At 38.9% G+C, this 20,551-nt stretch overlaps 1 protein-coding gene across 4 annotated transcripts in view; it reads left to right on the top strand.

Annotated features, from left to right (window-relative positions):
* Positions 1 to 20,551, top strand: part of SFMBT2 (Scm like with four mbt domains 2) — a 231,482-nt gene that overhangs the window by 116,420 nt on the left and 94,511 nt on the right. For 3 of the 4 annotated variants that reach the window (XM_070391588.1, XM_070391568.1, XM_070391577.1), the window contains exons 5-7: positions 6,340 to 6,428; positions 8,107 to 8,353; positions 15,706 to 15,803. In XM_070391588.1, the coding sequence (XP_070247689.1) occupies positions 6,340 to 6,428; positions 8,107 to 8,353; positions 15,706 to 15,803 (434 nt within the window). Of the gene's footprint in view, positions 1 to 6,339; positions 6,429 to 8,106; positions 8,354 to 15,705; positions 15,804 to 20,551 lie in introns of those variants that run through there. The other variant, XM_070391595.1, reaches the window with a different exon arrangement.

Raw genomic sequence — 20,551 nt, 5'->3', positions numbered from 1 at the left:
CTTTATCAGATGTGTCTTTTGCAAATATTTTTTTCTCATTCTTTTTACATTGTCTTTCACGGAGCAGAAGTGTTTAATTTTAATGAAGTTCAACTTATCAATTTTTTTTCATAGATCATGCCTTGGGCGTTGTAGTTTAAAAAGCATCACCACACACCTATGTTTTTTCCTGTGTTATCTTCTAGGCTTTGCATTTAGGTCTGTGATCTATTTTTAGTTATTCTTCAGAAGGCTAATTTTTGTGTAAAATCTGCGTGTAGGTTCATTTTTTTGTACGTTGATGTCCAGTTCCCGGGACCATTTGTTGAAAAGACTGTCTTTGCGTCATTGTGCTCCTTTGTAAAGATCAGTTGACAGTATACCTGTAGGCTGTCTCTGGGGTGTCTGTTCTGTTCCACTGATCTGTTGGTCTATTCCTTTGCCAACACCACACTGCCTTGACTACTGTATCTTTATAGTAAATCTTGAAGTCAGGTAGTGTCAGTTCTCCTACTTTGTTCTTCACCTTAAGTACTGTATTGGCTATTCTGGATCTTTATCTTCTCCATATAAACTTTAGATGCAGCTTGTCAGTATCCACCAAATAACTTGCTGAGATTTTGACTGGGATTGCACTGAATCTATAGATCAAGATACAGTGATGGCGAACCTTTTGAGCTCGGCGTGTCAGCATTTTGAAAAACCCTAACTTAACTCTGGTGCCGTGTCACATATAGAAATTTTTTGATATTTGCAACCATAGTAAAACAAAGACTTATATTTTTGATATTTATTTTATATATTGAAATGCCATTTAACAAAGAAAAATCAACCAAAAAATGTTCGCGTGTCACCTCTGACACGCGTGTCATAGGTTCGCCATCACTGAGACAGAAAGAAATGACATTGTGACAATATTGAGTCTTTCTATCCATGAGCATGGAATGTCTATTTATTTAATTTTTCTTTGATGTTGTCATAATTACCTCTTGCTCTCAGTCTTTTGTTTTTGTGTCTTTCAACTGACTGGATAAGGCCCACCCATGTTGGGAGGACAATCTGCTGGACAGTCTGCTTTATCACATCTACCAATGTAAATGTCAATGTCATACACAAACATCCTCATCCAGGACAATGTTTGACTAAATATATGGGCACTGTGGCCAAGTCAAGGTGACACATCAAATAAACCATCATAGACAATAATGTGAAAAATTTTGAAAAATAAGCTGATTCATGTAATTAGACATATACAAAGGGCGTGTTAATGTTTATGCAAACTTGTTTCTGTCTTTTTAAGACATACACCTAAGGGGAGCATTGGGGAAAATTTGAATGGAAGTCATTTTGCAGCAGCAATGAAAGTAACTTTACAAAAAGAAATAAGTCAAGTGTGTGTGTGTGTGTGTGTGTGTGTGTGTCTTATTCCATTGAACTACAGCCCTGGACCTTTGTGATATGTCAATTCAGTCTTGACAGTTTTGCTGTAGTGCGAGCCAATAAAAGACCTGTAGCAAGTTTTTCCTAGTGGAGAACAAAAAGTGGCAGATTCTTTGGAAGGTTATTTTTTAAAGCAGGAAAATATTTAAAGCAATAGCAGAAATGTCTATAAAGTGAGATATTAGTAGCTAGAAAAGAATTGGAGAAAATTTGCGAGAATGAGAGAAAGTCCATACTCTAATGGACAAAAATCTTTTACCAGAGAACAATGATAAGGTTTTAAATTTCTTCTAATAGTTTTAGAGGCTTTTTATCTTCTGGGCTCATAGAAATAGGATGTAGAGTAATGTGAGTTGTGTCTATAGAATGCCATATATAGTTGATATTTGTATGGCTTTTGTTTTATAAGTCTTGGGTGTTTCTAGTGCTAAGAGGTTCTGGGGTGCTTCAGAGAAAGGAGATGGTCCCTTAAGGATAAAGTATGGAGGCGTATGTAGTACCTTGTGTTTCTTTAATTTCTGGATGATGTCTTTGTCTGAAATGAACAGTATCCATGTTGCCTAATGGACTCATATTGTGTACTAACTCATAAGGAGAACTCTAGAGAAATATTATGTGTCTGCCCTAGCATATAAGACATTATTGCCATCTCAATTAAATGGGCAGGTCTCTGGCTTTTTGGGTTATGTATGTTGAAACTAAAGTCTTAAATGTAACTAATATCACACAAACAAATGAAACAAGGCAAATAAGAGAAAAAAATACACAAAAAGAAATGGCAGTTCATTTGTGAATGCTGGTAATGTGCTATTGAGTTAGCACATGGTATCAGTTGTTCTTCACCTGAATTCAATAAGTTCTGTTTCAACAAAATATTAGTGAAGCAGATACAATTTATAGAACCATCTAATCTGTTAGTCCTTCCTTCCAGTGCCAAAATTTTATTAAACACCTACTATGTGCAGTTGTTATAGGTATTGGGTATACAGAAGTAACACAATGTATATGGATGGTTCTTAGCCTCCTGGAGTGAACAGTCAGGTAGGAACTGTCATCAGACAAATGTACAAACATATAATCATAAAGTGCATTAAATTTATGAAGGGAAAGAATTTGAGCTTCCAGGAGAGAATACAGTTGATTTTAGAAGTTAGCAAAGGTCAAGGAGGAAGTGATGGGTGAGATGATGAGGAGACGGGGAGAAAGTGTTTCATCGCAGAAGGAAGGGCATGTGCAAAACCCTAATGGGGCCCAGTAGAAGGACAGTTTAGAGAAATCCAGTGTGGACAGCACAGGAAGATGAATGCAGGGGGACCCAGTCATGCAGGACATCGAGCCAGGCTGAAGAGCTTGAAATCTATTCTAAGATTCAAGGGCTGAGCAAAATGATCTCATGTCTTCTTTTTAAAGGCTCACGTTGCATATCATTTACTAAGTTAGAGCTTTGCTATTTTTTAACAAAGAATTAATATCTAATATAGACAGAGCTCCTAAAAGTCAACATTTTTTTTTAAAAAAAGATATGCATATAGAAAAATGATGAAGGGATGTAAATAGTAAGTTCCCAGAAAAGAAATCTGAATTAACATAATGTCATGATTCTAAACCTCACTGATAATCAGGCAATTGAATCTGTGATTCTGAGGCTCAGAAAAGAGGTCTGGTTTGTAGAGAGAAATTGGCAGTTGATGGTATTGATGTGATTGAAGTCAGGCGAATGTATAAGATTGTCCATGGAAGACCACACAGCGAGAAGAAAGGAGAGCCGGCCCTGGACCAGTTTCTAAGTAACACGCCGAATCATCGGAAGTTGAGTAGAGGAGACCCCTAGAGGACACTGAGGGAGGAAGTGGTCATTTGTGTCAATATCCAAGTAAGGCTTGAGAAGGCATTGGTGTGGGGATGTGCAGGTATTTGGAGAAAAATTCAGTTCAGTGATTTGGTAGTTTGTGGGGGAGGAAGTTGACTGGGTTGAATGGTGGGTGGAGAGAAATCTTAGTGTAAGTTTGGTTTTGGAGGGGAGCAAAGAAATGGGGTATTGACTTGTCAGAAAAGAATGTTCAAAGTGATTTGTTAAAAAGAAAGGGTGGTTCTAGAACTTGTGGGTGATGGCGTGGCTCAGGTTTTTCCTTTATGCTGCAGTTATAGTTACTCTAGTTTCCTAAAGGCACAGATGGGGAGGCAGAATAAGGCAAAGATGGGGATGGTGGATAGCAGAGGATGGGAAAGTCCCTGGATCTGGGCAACAAGATTGGGAGTGGTGGTTTTTAGGGATGGAGAATAGACATGGAGGCAGGATGGCACCTTCAGGCAAGCGCCACTGTGTGTCCCTGATAGGGGCACTCCTTGCTACTATTCCCCTAGATGGCATTGGATACATTCTGAGGAGCTAGCAAAAAATATTATGCAATTTCCCAAAATCCCCTCAGCAATACATTACTGCAAACTGATATTTACTGAGGTATTTGCCTTATTTAAACAGGCATAATAAAATACCATAAGAGCTTATTAGAATAAATTCACTTTTCAGTAAGATGTGACTTGTGTGAATTGTAGGAATAACTTACTGATGAAAGTAAAGTTATAAAGTAACTGCTCAAGCCAGATTGGAATATAAGTACGAAGAAATCTGGTTTGAATTCTGAGCTTTATGATTACTGTCTCAACAGTGCTGCATTTCTTGTTTCGGGGTGCTTTGTGTGTAACAGCAAGAACGGAAGTTTGATTTGGATGAGGAAGAAATGTAGACTATAGGAACTATACTGTGCTCTGTAGCATCAATTAAAAAAAAGCATAAATAGCTGTGTGCGTAAACATTCATATTGATGTAAGCATTGTGTATCATCTATTCACTATTGATCTTGTTCTCATAAAAACATGAATAAGTGACTGTGGAATAATGATCTTTGTGCACCATGTATCCTGTTGTGTTAATATTATTGCTACAAGTATGCTTAGACAGAGAGATGGCATTTTACTACTATATAATGGGTAATCAATTTTATAATAATATGAAGAAACAGGAATTGAAGCTAAAAATGCACTGGATTCCCATAACAGTTTACATTAGGACTTCTTTTCCATAAGGTAGAATTTTGTGTGTGGGCTACCAGTTTGTCAGTGTTTCATGCTGTGGTCATAATGGTGAAATTAGCATTAATACCCACATTAGGGAAGGGAAATTAAAAGATTAGAAGGCTAAAAAGTTCCATCATATGCTGGAAGGAATTTTTATTCTAATTATAATGTTTCAAATTAATAAAATACTGGGATTTTTATTCCCATGGTCATCATTTTGTATTCATGATCTGATGTACAACTTTATTAAAAGTTTAATTTGGATTGCAATAAATTATTAGCTCAATTACATCAGCTTGAGATTTTTTTTTTTAAGTTAGCATGTTATTAAGTATTTGAGTGCATTAAAGAAGGAATGGTTAGTTGCATTATCAAAGAACCCTTTTAAAAACAATCTTTATTGTTGAAAGTATTACATATGTCCCTTTTTTCTTCCATTGACCCCTTATAGCCTGTCCCAGGCCTTCACCACCCTATTGTCTGTGTCCATGGGTTATGCATATATGCATACAAGTTCTTTGGTTGATCTCTTCCCCCCCATCCTTTCTTCTGAGATTCCACAGTGTGTTGTTCTATGCTTCTATGTCTTTGGATTCAAAGAACACTTTTTACAAGGCTTGATTGGTGCTGTAAATGTGTGATAATTACTGGGGAGTTTATATTTATTTTCTCATTTAATGCTTACAACCGCCCAATGAAGGAGTCTCCATTAAAAGTCACATATGATGCCATAACAATGTGTAGAATGTTAGATAGCAAAGGCCTTGTTCTTAAGGGTTTGCATATATACTGTCCGAGGTTTTAATGACATAAATATTAAGTGGTCTAATTATGAAGAATATTCTGAGGTTCTTGTCTTTCCTATTTTAACCTAATGTTACCACTGTGAAAAGTCTGTCCTTTGCTTCCACCATTTCTTAGGTAATGTCTTTGTTAAAGCCTGTACTTCAGAGCAAAATAATGATACTGCCTTTTGTAATTATACAAGTATATTTGTACAACGGAAAAAGTGCTAAAGTTGAAACAGAATTTCCTAAGTACTAAGGAATGTGTGTGTCTCTGTGTATGTATAATTTTTATAAAATTCTTCACAAGTTTCATCTTTATCTGGGCTGTATTTGTTATTAAGAAGAGGAATACTTATATCTATGTGCTTGAGCCCCAGTAGTATGTTACAGGGTCCATTGCACATAGTAGGAGCTTATCAGTCCTGTTGAATCCTTTCAGGATATATCCCCCTGTTTATGGGAACAATTTAATTCAAACCCTCTGAAAAATTAATGTAGGTTGTTGTTTTTTAAAAATCTCCAAGGGAAGGAACACTGTAGTCTTTTATTCTTAATAGTAAGTGCTTCCATTTATAATTTAAGATTCACTGTTTCCTCTTTTTTTCCTTAGCCTGTGCTATTCCTGTCAATATGAAAGTCCCATCTTCCTCTTCTCTGCCTCTATAAGCCTTTTATGTAATTGAGAGCCTGGATTTATTTTCTCACCTGGGAAACTTTCTCTGATTCTGCCAGCCCTCATTGATCTCTTTCTTCTTGGAACCAACTGAATTACATAGTTTATAATATCTTTGTTGTTCTCAGAAGTTTCTAAATAGTTTTCAAGACTTTTAGAACCTCTTATTTAATCTCCTCAGGCCCAGCAAAATCTAGCACCTGGTGGGTATGAAGTCACCCATTGTTGATAGATTTGCTGTTGTGATTTTAGTACTTAAGATTGGTGCTTAAAATTAAGAGAAATATTGAAGTAACACTCATATACAGCAAAGTGCTGTCCTTTTAAGTTTATTTGATAATTGAGTGGTGTTGAAGTGTTTTCTCTCCTTTGTTTCACCAGCAATCAAAGAAAAGTACACAGACTGGACAGAATTTCTCATTCGTGACTTGACTGGTTCCCGGACAGCACCTGCTAACCTTCTGGAAGGTGTATGTATTATTGTTTACAGCTATTCTATGTCTGAAGCATCAGTTACATGAACTCAAACCTAACGGCACCTTTGCATATATCCTTCCGCAGGTACATGCGTACACACAGGTATCTATATTCAAAGAGCCTAACATTGTTTTTTCCTAAGTTACTTAGGTTTCTGATTCTAATGGCATTGAAAAATCTTCATCTGTGCTACAGTCAATAAATGGGGAATTTGCTTCTATGTGAACACATTTTAAAATAATACTATGTTAGAACATCTCACTATCTTATATGTTTAAGCCTCTATCCTTTATTAGTGTATGTAAATAAAATCCTGAAGAATAACTGTTTTGTACAGGTGAAACTAGTATAGTCTGGGAGCATATTGATAAATGGTTTCATTAACTATTCCATTCCGGATGCATAACCCAAAGATTTATATGCACATGATAAGTAATAATTGAATTAACCTCCTCTCTTATAAAAACAAGAGGACAAATGACTAACCATATTTAAATATGATTAAGGTAATTTATGGTACTGAAAAAATAGTTAAATCTGAAATCTTGATGGTTCATTTGTAAATAATTTTATGATGAAACATTTTATTTTTATATTCCTGTTCTATTATATATAGTAAAAGGTGTGTTGTAGATAATTATTGTGTTACCATATCTGTTTCAAGAATGCCCTTGAAAAAAGGGGGAAACACAATGAATGACAAGGAATACAATGTGGATGTTGACAATATCATTATTCTCTTAACCTTAACAATAAGTTTCCCTCCTGTCGTAAAAGATATTGATACTTTGGAACACCATTGTCTGACATATTGAGTTATAGGGTTTGGTTCTTTGAAGATTTTGCCTAGTGTATTTGTTTATCTTAATGGCTACTAATTTAATTGTTTGGTTAACAAATCAAAATGATGGTTGTTGACCCTTTCGAAAGGACAAGTTGTATTACTCTTTTAGGTTTTTTTTAAAAAACACATTTGCCTACAAGCCTGACTGAACAAACACCCTTTTCTTATGCTAACATATGCTAAGAAGGTTGCTTATATAGGGCAGTAAGCACATTTATTCTCTAAACCAACTATCAGATTAAATGTAGACACAGCTTTACATAATATTTTAATTTAGTATATATCATTATGTATCAGACATGTTATCTACACATGTTCATGCTTTATGCATGTATTCAAAGTATGAGAGGGTCTTGATTACTATAGCAGTGGCCATTGTAAGATACATGTCTGTTGAGTCCCAGTATAAACTTACAGTCTCATGTTTGATATATGTGTCTATTAGAAAAGTAGACATTCTGCTACCACATGTTTTCTAGCTCAAGGCAAATTTCGGTATAACTCTTCTTAAAAGTGTACTCATTTCTAACAAATGCAATTTTATCTGGGAAGGGTATTTGTTTGGTGAGAACATAGCACAAACTGTTATTTCCTATTGACTTGTGATTTTTGTTGTTGGACAGAGTTGGGTAAATGGAAGTGTGTGGGAGGAGAGGGAAGGGGAGGGGGCGAGGGCTGTGGAAAGGATGGGGGTGGAGGGAAACACCAGACTGTTTGCCAATAGCTTGGATGATGGTGTGAAAAAATATTATCTTCTGCTGTCATCTGTTTCCATGAGAACCTTAAAATAAAGTTTAAAATAAGGAGTTTTGCTTCTGTTTAAACAGCCTCTGCGAGGGAAAGGCCCTATAGACCTCATTACAGTTGATTCCTTAATAGAACTTCAGGATTCTCAGAACCCTTTTCAGTACTGGATAGTTAGTGTGATTGAAAATGTTGGAGGAAGATTACGCCTTCGCTATGTGGGATTGGAGGACACTGAATCCTATGACCAGTGGTTGTTTTACTTGGATTACAGACTTCGACCAGTTGGTTGGTGTCAAGAGAATAAATACAGAATGGACCCACCTTCAGGTAAGGGCCAAAGCTTTTGCTGTTGTGAATTATATGAGAAAAAGATGTGCTATCTTTTTGGATGTGTCTCTGGAAATTTTTGAACTCTTTGGTATCTTGTATATCTGAGTATGTGAATGTTAAGCATTTTAACTCAAGAGTATTTTCTATAGAGAATGAAACCCAAGACCTCAATTAGTAGTGTTCAAAAGGAGAAAGTTGTGTTGGAGGCTGTGAAGAAGTTCATCTAGTTCCTTTGGAATCACTGGTTCAAAAATAAAAGACAATAGATTACGATTTGTGATATTCTCCCTCTTTCTTTGGGGGTTTTGATAGTCTTGCAAGGAGATTCCCAAATCTCCATCTGTCCATCCATCCATTCATGCATGCATCTGTCCATCCATCCATCCATCCATCCATCCATCCATTCATCCATATGTTTTCCATCTATCCATTGCATCCATCCACCGATTCATCCATCTGAATAACCAAAACAAATGCTTATCATTATATAATCTGTTCTGACCTGGAAATAGCAAAGAGAAAAAAAATCACCATGCTTTTCCTCTTGACATATCAGATATTTTAATTAGCTTCAAATGCACTGCCAAGTGACTTTCTCTAGACTTAACTGGATGGAATAGTGCATTATGCTTTCTGACATACTTAACTGGGCAGTAATCTTAGTGTTTACAAATAATAATTCTTGAATGTTTACTGTGTGCCAGGTGATTTTACATCTGCTATGCTTTTTATTTTTATTCCAAAGAAAAGTACTGCATGCTTGTTGTGAACATTTCCCTTTACAGCAGAAAAAATTCAGACTGGGTTTCAACTACTTGTCCAAGCTGCTTGTAGGGGGATGCACTGTAATTAAATCCCAGGTCTCTTGCCCATTCCATTCCTCCTGCTGCCCCTTACTGGCCTCGCAAAACTTTGGATGGGTAGCCTCAGAACAAATGGTTGGATTCTTACAGAATTAAGGATGCCAAGGAAGAAATATGTATTTCTTCTAGAAATGCTGACCTTCATTCTGGTGAATTTTGCAGGTATACAGGAAGAAAGACTTGGCTCTTTGCTTTATTAAAATTGCCAGAGTTTTTCCTCTTGTACTAGTTGTCGTTGTTGGTCGTGAGTAAATGAAGTTGAGGCATTACATTTCCTATTTCTGACACTCAGGGGCTTTAATTGAAAAAAAACTTCCTGGTTCTGTATCTCATGAGCTTGCATTTGTGTTGAATTTGACAGGCGTATAGACATGTAACACGGTATTTTATGAGTGTTATTGTTGTCAACGTTTTGAGAAGCAGCCAAGAAATCCATTTATACCCTGAGTAATTTTGGACTTTGATGACAAACAGGGCTTGCCGGCTTCTGAGGAGAGATCTTAGCTCCTGTTTGCCTCCGGAGTCATAACGCTGTAGGAGAAACTTACTTTGTGTGGAGAGCTGGGTGTATAAATCTTAGCTTAGTATCTAATTGCTTTATAAATTTTAGGGGCAACATGTATTTGCCAGTGTAAAAATTTATAGCAAAGCAAAGGATTACTAGTAGCTTCTTAGGTTCTCTGAAGTGTCCCTTTCCTGTGAAATCCTGGGACTCAAAGCAAGAATGGAAAGTGTCAAGGTAGAAACTTAGGAAACATTTGCATATGAGAGCTCTTCTATTTTACATAATTTGATGTTTTTATAAGAACAAAGTGTGTTTATTTGTTTTAGTAATTTTCTAGGCAGGAGTTGTCCATTTCATTGAAGAGTTTGTGTGAGTCTTAAAGACTTTGGGAAAGGCATTTCTCAGCAAGAAGTTATTTTCCCAACATTTAAATTGTCAACAAGAAAGGTTATGTATGAGAAGACAAAAATAAAAGCTAAAGGACACTCCAACTTGTGACTTTTAGTTTTTCAAATGCAGTGGCTACAAGATGAAAACTGATTCCGTTACCTTATTCAGCAGAACAACCTCCCGGGGAGGCAGTTGTTACCGCTTCTTACACATGGCATCAGAACCCAGGACTCTGGGTTTGGGGAAATTGATTTCAAGTCCCAGTGTGACTTGTAAAACTTATATGGTAGTACTATTTCCTTAACTGAAATATAGGTGGGAATAAAATTTCAGACTTGCATAGAAAATATTAGGCTTTTTTAAATTCCCAATACCCTTAAATAAATAAAAAGTGTTCTGCATTAACTGGTGGTGAGAAGCAGAATTGGGAGGGGTGGGGAGAAGGTATACTTTGAGATAAGCCCTGGTGAGTTCTCCCTGCTCTCAGTGCCCTCTGTGCTGTGCCCCTCTAAGCCCACCACCATTGCCAAAAGTAATCACAGATCTTCTTTTAGTTTTACTTTGCTTGCTACTTTTTAAAGGGCACAACATTTCTCAACTGTTCAGTGCAAATAGAGGTAAGAGACTTAGCTACGAAGGTAACCCTCAAAACTGAAGGAAGAGGTGCTGGGTTTTACACTGTCCCCAGTGAGAAACCTATAGCCATTGCACCTTTTTTTTCTGCCGAGAATCAGAGGAAATGGTTTGGGGTGGGGAGGATAGAAAGAGGGAAAGAAGCCACCCCACTTCACTCACACACACAGCTGTCACTCACACACACTGTCAAGGTGCCACACAGGTACGAACAGAGCAGGCTGAATCTAGCTTCAATGAAAGGGTAAAAGGAAGAGAAAACGGTAAGATGCGAATATTCATGGAAGGGGCAGAGGCTTCCTAAGGTCCAAGTGAGTCAGCCTTTATGATGAGAGGACTGGCAGCCCGGCAGTGCCTTGACTTCTGTGCTGAATGGAAGGGAAACTGTAGAGCTTCTCCAGCCTCATATCCCCAACACACACCACTCATTTATTTTTGAGCAATTGGTCCTCTCTTCCCGGGGCTTAAAAGTACGTCCCCTTTGAGAATGCTGTTGGTATGGCCCAGTTTTTCACTTCATCGCCATCATGAGAGGGTTTTACCACCCACTTTAACTGCAAGTTGGTGCCTTATAAACTGCTAACTCCCCAGTATCTGGCTCAGTGCCTGGCACATAGTAGGTGCTCAGGAAATATTTGGGTGATATGAATTGACTGAATAAAAAGTCAGATATATCTATAGAGAAGAAAGGAACTAGCCAAGTCCACCTTCTAGGGGCCAGAATAATTGGCAGGGTTTGGGGAAGGAATTTGTAGGGAAGGGCTCAGGGTAAAGACACCCCCAAAATGATGATGATGACTGTGGTGTCCTCTTTGCTCTTGATATATTAGGAAAGCTTTTGAAAACAGGGTCAGAGCAAGTACTGGTGCTCTAGGACATATGAGATGTGCAGGAATATGGTCTGTGAAGTCCATGAAAGTTTTTGTTCTTTTAAAAGGACCCATGAATGACTCAGATGGAAAAACCTGGCAAAATAGAAAGAACATGGACTTGGAGTCAGGGTTTGATAGCTTTTCCTTTTGTTTCTGTCACTAGCTACAGTGCCCCTGGGCAAGTGACTTTACCTTTTGAACCTCAGTTTCCTCATCTGTATAACGGGGATAGTTATATGTCTACTGCCTGCTGAGTGTTATAGGTATCCCAGGTGATTGTCATTTACTATTGGTATTCAATCTGTGGTCAGGGTATTATGGTTATATTCGGTTCTCTAAGAAACTTAAGTCATTGAGGTCGGGTCATTTGGAGGCCCCACCTGCTTTCATATTTCTGGATATTTAGAAAGCAAGATAGAGTTACATGTGTTCTTGCAGAAGCTAAGAAGATAAAATATTTAGTTTTCTTTAAATCTCTACTTCTAAAATTTTTTTCCTTCAAAATCTTTATGTGAACTTTTACAATTTTTTTCTTAATTATTTTAGATTGATCCTAGAGTCAGCAAGTTTTTGCATCTAACTTAACTCCTTCTTGTCTGAACCTCTTCTTAGTCCCAAAAGAACTGTTGCTTTCAGTATTAGTCAGCTCAGGCTGCCAAAACAAAGTGCCATAAACTGGTGGCTTAAGCAACACAAATTATTTTCTCCCAGTTCTGGAGAATGGAATTCAAAGATTAGGGTGTCAGCATGGTTGGGTCTGGTCAGGATTCTCTTTCTGGCTTGTAGACGGCCTCCTTCTTGCTCTTTCCTCACATGGCTTCGTGTGTGTGTGTGTGTATGTGTGTGTGTGTGTGTGTGTGTGTGTGTGTAGGAGGTGGGAGAGAAAATGCTTTTGGTCTCCTCTTTTAAAGGGCTCTAATTTCATCATGGGACTCCACCCTCATGACCTCACCTAACCCAGTTTCCTCCCAAAGGCGCCATCTCCAAATACTGTCACATGGGGGGTTAGGATTTCAACACATTAATTTTGAGAGGACACAAACATTCAGCCCATAACACTTTCCAGTGTCTGTTAACAACCCTAGATTAGTCTTCCCTCACTGGTCAGAACCTGGTGGAGAAGGAAGGAGTGGAGGTTTTGGTGTGTGTGGGAGAAAGTCATCTGTCCTCAAGGTGATTTTGTGCACTCCGCTTCCACTTACTGCAAGTCAGCCTGCCAAACACTTGCACAAAGGGAAATCGCCTCATATTCACTTAGCTTTTAGTTAAAGATGAATCAGGACAGATTTTAATTGCTTTATGACTTCCCCACCAATAGAAATTGACATGATACACTCTATTAAATTACCTGCAACACGATCATTTTAATAAAAGGTTTTATGTTCTTTTAAGGGTGCTATTTATTGTCCATAAACTGGCCAATATAACCATGCGCCTCTCGTCTAATGAAATGCACACATGGAATATGGTTTTCTGCTTATTGAAACCACTAGGTGTTTAGCTTTTGCAGGTGTTGAGCATACTGACAAACTGAAGTTGATTTTCACCTTTTAAGAGAAGAAGTGTGCCTTGCCATGGGGTTAAATTCCATGTTAGGATTTATTATCCTCAGAAAGAAGACAAAGAATAAGATTGTAGGACAGAGGCAATAATCATGTGGAACCCGGGTTTCTCAGTCCATTTTGTGTGCTATAACAGAACTCTACAGATGAGGGGCTTATAAACAACACGTCTGCCAGTGCTGGAGGCTGGAAGTCCAAGATCAAGTCAAGGGCAGATTTGGTGTCTGGTGAGGCCCTGTTCCCTGGTTCATAGATGGCTGTCTTATGTGTCCTCACATGGTACAAGGGGTTAGGGTGTGTGTGTGTGTGTGTGTGTGTGTGTGTGTGTGTTTATAAGGGCACTAATGCCAACCTGAGGGCTCCACCCTCATGACCTGATACCTCCCAAAGGCTCCACCTCTGAATACCACATTGGAGGTCAGGATTTCAACATAGGGATTTGGGAGCAGGGATGCAAACATTCCGTCCGTTACACAGGGCTTCTTGTTATATTTGTCTTTGGTTTGGTGGGAGAGAAATGGCATCTGGTGACAGGGCTCAGCTTTCTGGGTGACTTGGTGAGCATCTGGGATGACTTGGGGGTCTGCACATCACTTCCCTTAGTTCTGGTAGTTTGGATCTAACCCTGGCCATTGGGTTTTCATTGTTCCCAACACTGAGTCATTTTTTTTACCACTCTTCTTTTACCCTCTTATCTCTCCCCCACCCCCCTTTAAAGCTCAGGGCATCAACACGGTTGACTTTTCTCTCTCTTTTTCCGCACACCCTTTATGCCTGCAGACCTTTCCTTTGGTCTTGTCTTTGGAAATCGCCATCCTTTCTTGTGACTCGGTTCTCCTTTTACTACCTTGCTAAGGTGGAACTCCCTACCAACTTTCTTCCAGGTCCCTGGGAGAGTGAATGTGTTGTCTCCTCAGGAGTGCAGGCTCTTGCTTGTTGCTAACCTCTGTGCCCTATTGAATGGCTGCAGTGGGTGTCCTCTCGGCTTTGTCCACTGGAGACCTCAGAATTGCCATCCTCTTCACTGAGATTTTGATGCCAGGCCCCTGAGCCGAACCACTGGGGCACTCCAAGCAATCCTTCCACCTATCATGGGAGTATTTATGGATTTCTGTGAACTCCTCTCTTTTTCTCCTTTGTGGGACCCTGTGATAAGCCATTTCTCATATAGTACCTGCTTCTCACCTGGGAGGTTAGAAGAATCATTTATTCTTCTCTGCAGAGGTATTATTGGGGCCCCACTGTGTTCCCCCAAATATGCTAGGCACTCCTAAGGAGAATCACATTCTATTTTTGTTCCGATATAGAAATGCCAAATTGGGGGGAAAAAATTCCCAGAGGTAGAAGACGATGAATGAAATGCTAGAAAGGATTCTAGACACTATACACAATGGAACCTATTTAGTCATTAATACCCCTTTCTGTGCCTTTGTGTAACTGACAGTGAATGATGTGGGCAGAGCATTGATGACTTGGCTAGTTCTGGCAACATCCTTTGCCTACCATAATTAGGGTAGTCTGAAAAGACTAAATAAACTGCTAAAACACAGGGGCTTCAAGCTCAAGGTGAGTTCAGAAGCGGTGAGAATCAAAATATATTTCACCATGCTAAAAAGCAGACATGCAAGAAATTAAAAATATAGCCCCAAAGGTTTAATGTTGCCTTTTAACTGTACTTAGATTCATATTCACATCCTAACTGTCTGTCTGAGGTAGCTGGGGTTGATATAGGGAAGATATAAACATATCTACTTCAAGTGAGTGCTTCTGCAAATCTTGTTTTGATAAGGTCTTAAATCTGTTGAGATCAGATCATAAAATTCCCCTGCAGTTTCAGCCATCGGTGAACAACAAACAGTGCGCAACCAATTTTTTCTTTTAATTTTGCATTCAGACAGTGTAACCTCCATTTGTAAATCTCTCCCCCGCCTACTGCCTGGGGAAAACTGTGGGCGACATGTGGTGCATTTGCAACATATCAAGTGTAAATATTAAACTTGGTTGGTAAATTTTAATTTACCTTTTAATAATTTTCTGACTTACATGGACTATTTTTAGCATATGAGAGCTTAGGGACTTAGTGAAAAATATGCTGTAATAACTGAAAATGCCAGGCAAGAGTCATTTCTAGTTTAGCCATTTATCAGATAATAAGTTCTTCATCAGTGGATATTACTTCCCAGGTAATATACGGAATTTGGGGCAGTGGATGGCTGAAGATGTTGCTAATGTGATTTATACCATTAAATTACTTACAGAATGCCAACAGAATGCATACAAATGTTTCCTGAAGAAGAGCCCTATTAAGTTTATTCTTCATTTCTGAAAGCAGAATCCCAAGTTGCTATTTAACTTCAGAAAATCCCTTTAGCAGGTGGCCTTTTATGGCGGACAGGGTGTGAATACTTGTGGTTGCTGAGCATACTGGCTTATTATGAAATCCTGGGAAGATTAAATTCAAGAAAGAACCACCCAGTAGAACATTTTAGTCCTTTAACTCTTACATGGTTTGCTGTTGATACAGAAATCTATCCTTTGAAGATGGCCTCTGAATGGAAATATGCTCTGGAAAAATCCCTTATTGATGCTGCAAAGTTTCCTCTTCCAATGGAAGTATTTAAGGTAAGATGGGAATTCATTGCAATTTATCTACTCTTGTTCAAGAATAAACGGGGATGGGGGGGTGGGGGGAGGGAACTTCCTATATCAAATCACTTCCCACTATTTAAAAAGCTACCTTCTTGGCCAGTTTCCATTTTAAATGTTTTACTATGCTTTGTAATCTTCACAAAGACTTATATTACAAGATAGGATTTGAAATTTTTTTTAGGTTTACTGTTTTTTTTCCGTAATGTATCTCATTTTTACTTCTTCTTACCAAAGAAACAAAGAAAATAGAGCAAGTCTCTTTTTGGTATTTGTTTAGTAAAAATAATAGAAACTGATGCTTGTCTTGATGGTTCAGTTTCCTTGATGGCTTAGGAAACAGTGTGTGAGTACCTATTGGGTGTTAGGTACTCCTACTTCTAGGAGTGATAGAATATGAAAGGAAGATACCCTGACAGAAATGTACAGTCAGGTTCTCAACACTGTTAAAATCATGCCTAAAACTTATGTGAAGTAGAATATTAAGTTACCGGCTGGAATGATCTACTCAGGTCAGAGGAAGCCATAAAACAACCTCTTCTTATTCGGAACTTGAACATGTGGGAAAGCTGTATCCCCCGTTCTTCCCGCGAACACTCAGTGTGGTTGCAGAAGACTTACATAGGCGGGCTTTTCGGTTCCGAGGGCTCATTTCTGCTGGGCCGTGGAAGTTTTATCTGGAAAATGAAATTAAAATGGTGTGTAGGTACCACATGCAGCAAGAGTTTAAGGCTGGGCTGGGCCATTGGCATCCTGAATGTTACTTATACTGAAGTCTTCACCCAGCATTTTATCCTGTCACAGCAAATCCTGAGCCTTCTTGCTCAGCACTTTTCATGCTTGTATCATTGGACTTATAAAGACCTCTTTTGAAACTAGTCATAGAATTGTGTTCTGAGGCTTAATTGAATGATGACCTTTACAGTATTTTGAGCCTACTATACTAGAGGAACAGTGTAAAGATAATATGTTGTTAGCAATAGTGATCACTGACAATGAACATTATCTTGGGCTTTTTTTTTTTTTTTTTTTGCTAATTGACCAAATAACTCTTATTTCTCCCTGCCTCTCTGTGTCCCTCCCTCCCTCTCTTTTCTGATAATATCCTCTCCTGCAGAAAATAATAATAATAAAGAAAAATAGCATTTTACTCATTTGTAACCTGTCTGGCTCCACTGCCTCTTCTCAATCCAGCTGACCCTCAGGACTCCTGTGACCTCCACAGCTCACATTCACTTCCTTTACAGCGGCCTTAGGAATATTTTAAATGTACGGATCTGATCCTGTCCCTCATCCTGGAAAAATAAATTTTATTTGGTAACATACTGTACACATGTGAGGAGTTTAAAGAGTAATAGAATGAAAATACAAATGCCCGGCCTTCAGTGTAGGCACCAGAGGTGGCCCAGCATAGAAGCCTCCATTGCCCCTCCCTCACCCCTCACCCTCTCTGCTGACTCTGCCAGGTCACAGGCACCCTGCCTTTGTGTTAATCATTTCCTTGCTTCTCTTGTAGTGTTACCACCTGTGTATGTTCTCCTAAGTGTGATATTATTTACTTTTGACAACATAGGAAGCAAGCACAATCCTAATTGATTCAGGGAAGATGGCTAGACTGTGTGTGGGTCATCAGCTGGCTTTCCCTTTCCTCCATTCACAAGAGAACTGAGTAGGTAAAGTCATGAGCTGATCTTAAGAAAAGCAGGTATCCTAGCCTGGGCATCTGCCAGAGTTGTAGCGTGAACTCCAGGTAGTGGACAGGAATGTGGACAGGAATCCGTGGGTTTATATTTTCTGCTTCTGTCTTACCCCAGCTCAGGAACAGGCCCAAGCCCAGCATTTCTATGCAGGAGATGGATCATTCTCATCTGCTCCAGGAAGCTGGGCCTAGAGCAGGGATCGGGAACCTGTTTAGTATGTGGTCAGAATGAGCCAGCTGTTAACAGACTGGGTCTGGCATGCGGTCCTCAGATTACACAGTCGATAAAACGTGACAAGCCATTAGTGACGTCGGCCCACAGCATTTCGTCTCACTTCAAGTGAGTGAAAATGTCTTTGTTCTACCCTCCTGCTTCACTGATGGTCTGTTTGGGAACAGAATTCTCAGTTAGAGTTTGGAGGCATTCCTTCCATTTTTTTCTCTCCTTCTCTGGGAACTTATATTCCTTTTTCTCCACTGTTCTGAGATTTCACAGTGGCATGCTTTGGTGGGCATCTATTTTCCTCCGTAACACTGGTTAGTTCTGCCATTTGCAACTCATGCCTTTAATTTTGGGATATTTCTTTTAATACAATGTCTTCCACCTCTTTTCTCTCTTTTACTTTCTTGATCGGTGACTCTGTGGGGATATGGTACTTCTAAACTGGCTTTAATCTTTTTTTCCTCAGATCTATTTTTCATTTCTTTGTCTGTTTGCTCCACTGTCAGAAGTTTTCTCAACTTATTTGTGCTGGTATGTTTCAGGAGCACATGTTTGGGTTTTTTCTCTGAATGCTCTGCTATAGCCCCCTGTTCCCATGACACGGAAGCGTGAGGCTGTTGTCGGAATGATTGGATTAGTTTTTTTTCTCCACGAGTGATGTGTTTCCTCCACTGTGCTTTGGATTTCTGTTGTTCTTGATAGAGGCTTTCCTCAGTCACCTGGAAATCCTTGACTGTCTGCTCTTGGGTAAGAGCAGGGATTAGAGAGCTGTGGGCAGGGCTGGTCACTGAAGGTCACCTTGGAGGGCTGCTTCTTTGTATGGTGGTTTTTCTTCTTTAGCTGGTTTTCCAGGGGGAGTTTTCAACTTCCTGCTTGGGGTTCAGGGTCCAGCTGCCAGTTCCTGAGTGGTGAGAAGAAGGCCCGGAGTTTCTACACTGAGTGCATAGTGCCCAACCTACAGGCCAGCGATGGTCTGTTTCATCTCCTCAGAGGAGGGGCAGGGGTCAGTAGCCTTACAGAGAGGGATAGGGGAGGGTACCCAGGAGCCCAACTGCTTGCCAAAGAGTTCCCCAGACTTATTATTTTATTTACCCCCAGCCATTCCCAGTTACAGATGTATTTGGTGTTACAGCTTCTTAGGATTCTGCAGTCTTCACTGGGCCGGTTCTCAGTTTTCCTGCTGATGGCTCAGGATTTGGCTCTGTTGAACACCTTAAGTTAGTTACTTCTTGTTCATTTGCATTTTAGCTTCCATACCTTTGTTGCTGTTGGGTGGGTTTGTGTCTTTTTTAAAAATCTCTTTACTGTAGTTTCGATTAGAGTTTAGGAAAAGGTAAAATTAGTGTGGAATTGCAGTTGGCCATCTTAATCTGGCACTCCCATTTAAAATATCTTGTAGTTCAAACTGAGGGTAAAGCTCCCACATCCTCCCAAGGAGCACTGAGACTGGTGTGGCCTCGCCCTGCTGCCCTCCGCAGTCTTCTGTTGTTAGGTTGTTCTGTGCCCTCCTTGGTGGGCTGAGCTGCCCACACACTGGCCTTTTCTCTGTTCTTCAGATGTCCTTTGTACCTGTTATGTTCTTCCTATTAAATTCCTACTCATCCTGCAACCACGAATATAAATTCTCTAAGAGTTCTTCCCTGGACCCCAGGCCTCAGTCCCTATCCCAGGTGAGATTGGCTCCATTGGGTGCCCTCTGCTCTTCCTCAACACCAGGTCCCAATTGTGCTTAATCCTTTGTGTGATATCCATCTCCTCTGCCCAACCTTACAGCTCCAAGAAGGCAAAGACCATTCTTTTTTGTTTATTGTTGAATCATTCAACCAAACATAACTGCTTGGCTGTAGTAGTATTCAACAAATATTTGTCAAGTAAATGAACTAAGTCTTGAATGGACATAGGTATTTAACTCCTTGAATTACAAATTTTGAGCTAATGTAGATTAATTGGCTGTACAGACTTATTTAGAATTATGAATACTAAGTCTCAAAAGGTATAAAAATTAATAATACTAATATTTTTAATTAAAATGTACTTATTCATTAAACATTTATTGAGCAGCTACTCTCTGTAAAGGACTGTTGACTGGGTTCCACAGTTTAATAATTTGTTTACATATTCAAAAATACAATTACTTTCTTTCCTTACTTTGATGTCTTTTTATTAGAATTTAGACTATTATTTTGATGGTGTATCTGAGAATTCTCATCATTATCAATATTTTGTTCATAATTGATAGTTGCTGTAAGAGTAGATACTCAATATATTTTTTAATTTTCACAGAACCTACCACAAGGAGGACATATGGAATAGTCACCTAATAAATAACAATTGGTTGCTTTGAAAATTGTGTTTTTATAGCTTGTTCAGTACTTTTATAAATGTTTTCTCTTACTTTTCATTTGATTCAAAAGAAATGGGTACTTTTACTTTCTTAACCTTACTTTGTATGGACCAAATATTTACACATTTATTCTTTTTAATAGTTTATTGATTTTTAAAGTGGAAGGAAAAGGGAGAAAAAGATAAAAACATCAATGATGAGAGAGAATCACTGATCTGCTGCTTCCTGCATGCCCCCTACTAGGAACAGAGCCCAGAAACCTGGGCATGTGTCCTGACCAGGAATCAAACCTTGACCTTCTGGTTCATGGGTGGACAGTTAATCATGGATCCACACTGGCCAGGCTCGAAAGAATTTTTAAAACATGCAATACCTGGCTATTTAGTCAGGAGCTCTGACTTCTTTTTCCTTAGATTGTCAAATAAAAAAATGATAGCAGCCAAAACAATAGCTGTTTG

Source organism: Myotis yumanensis, unplaced genomic scaffold (genome assembly GCF_028538775.1).
Source record: "Myotis yumanensis isolate MYYU_CA2020_CCGP unplaced genomic scaffold, mMyoYum1.0.hap1 SCAF_1, whole genome shotgun sequence".
Lineage (NCBI taxonomy): Eukaryota > Metazoa > Chordata > Mammalia > Chiroptera > Vespertilionidae > Myotis > Myotis yumanensis.
Note: the sequence above shows the minus strand (reverse complement) of the source record. Positions and strands in the feature narration are given on the sequence as shown.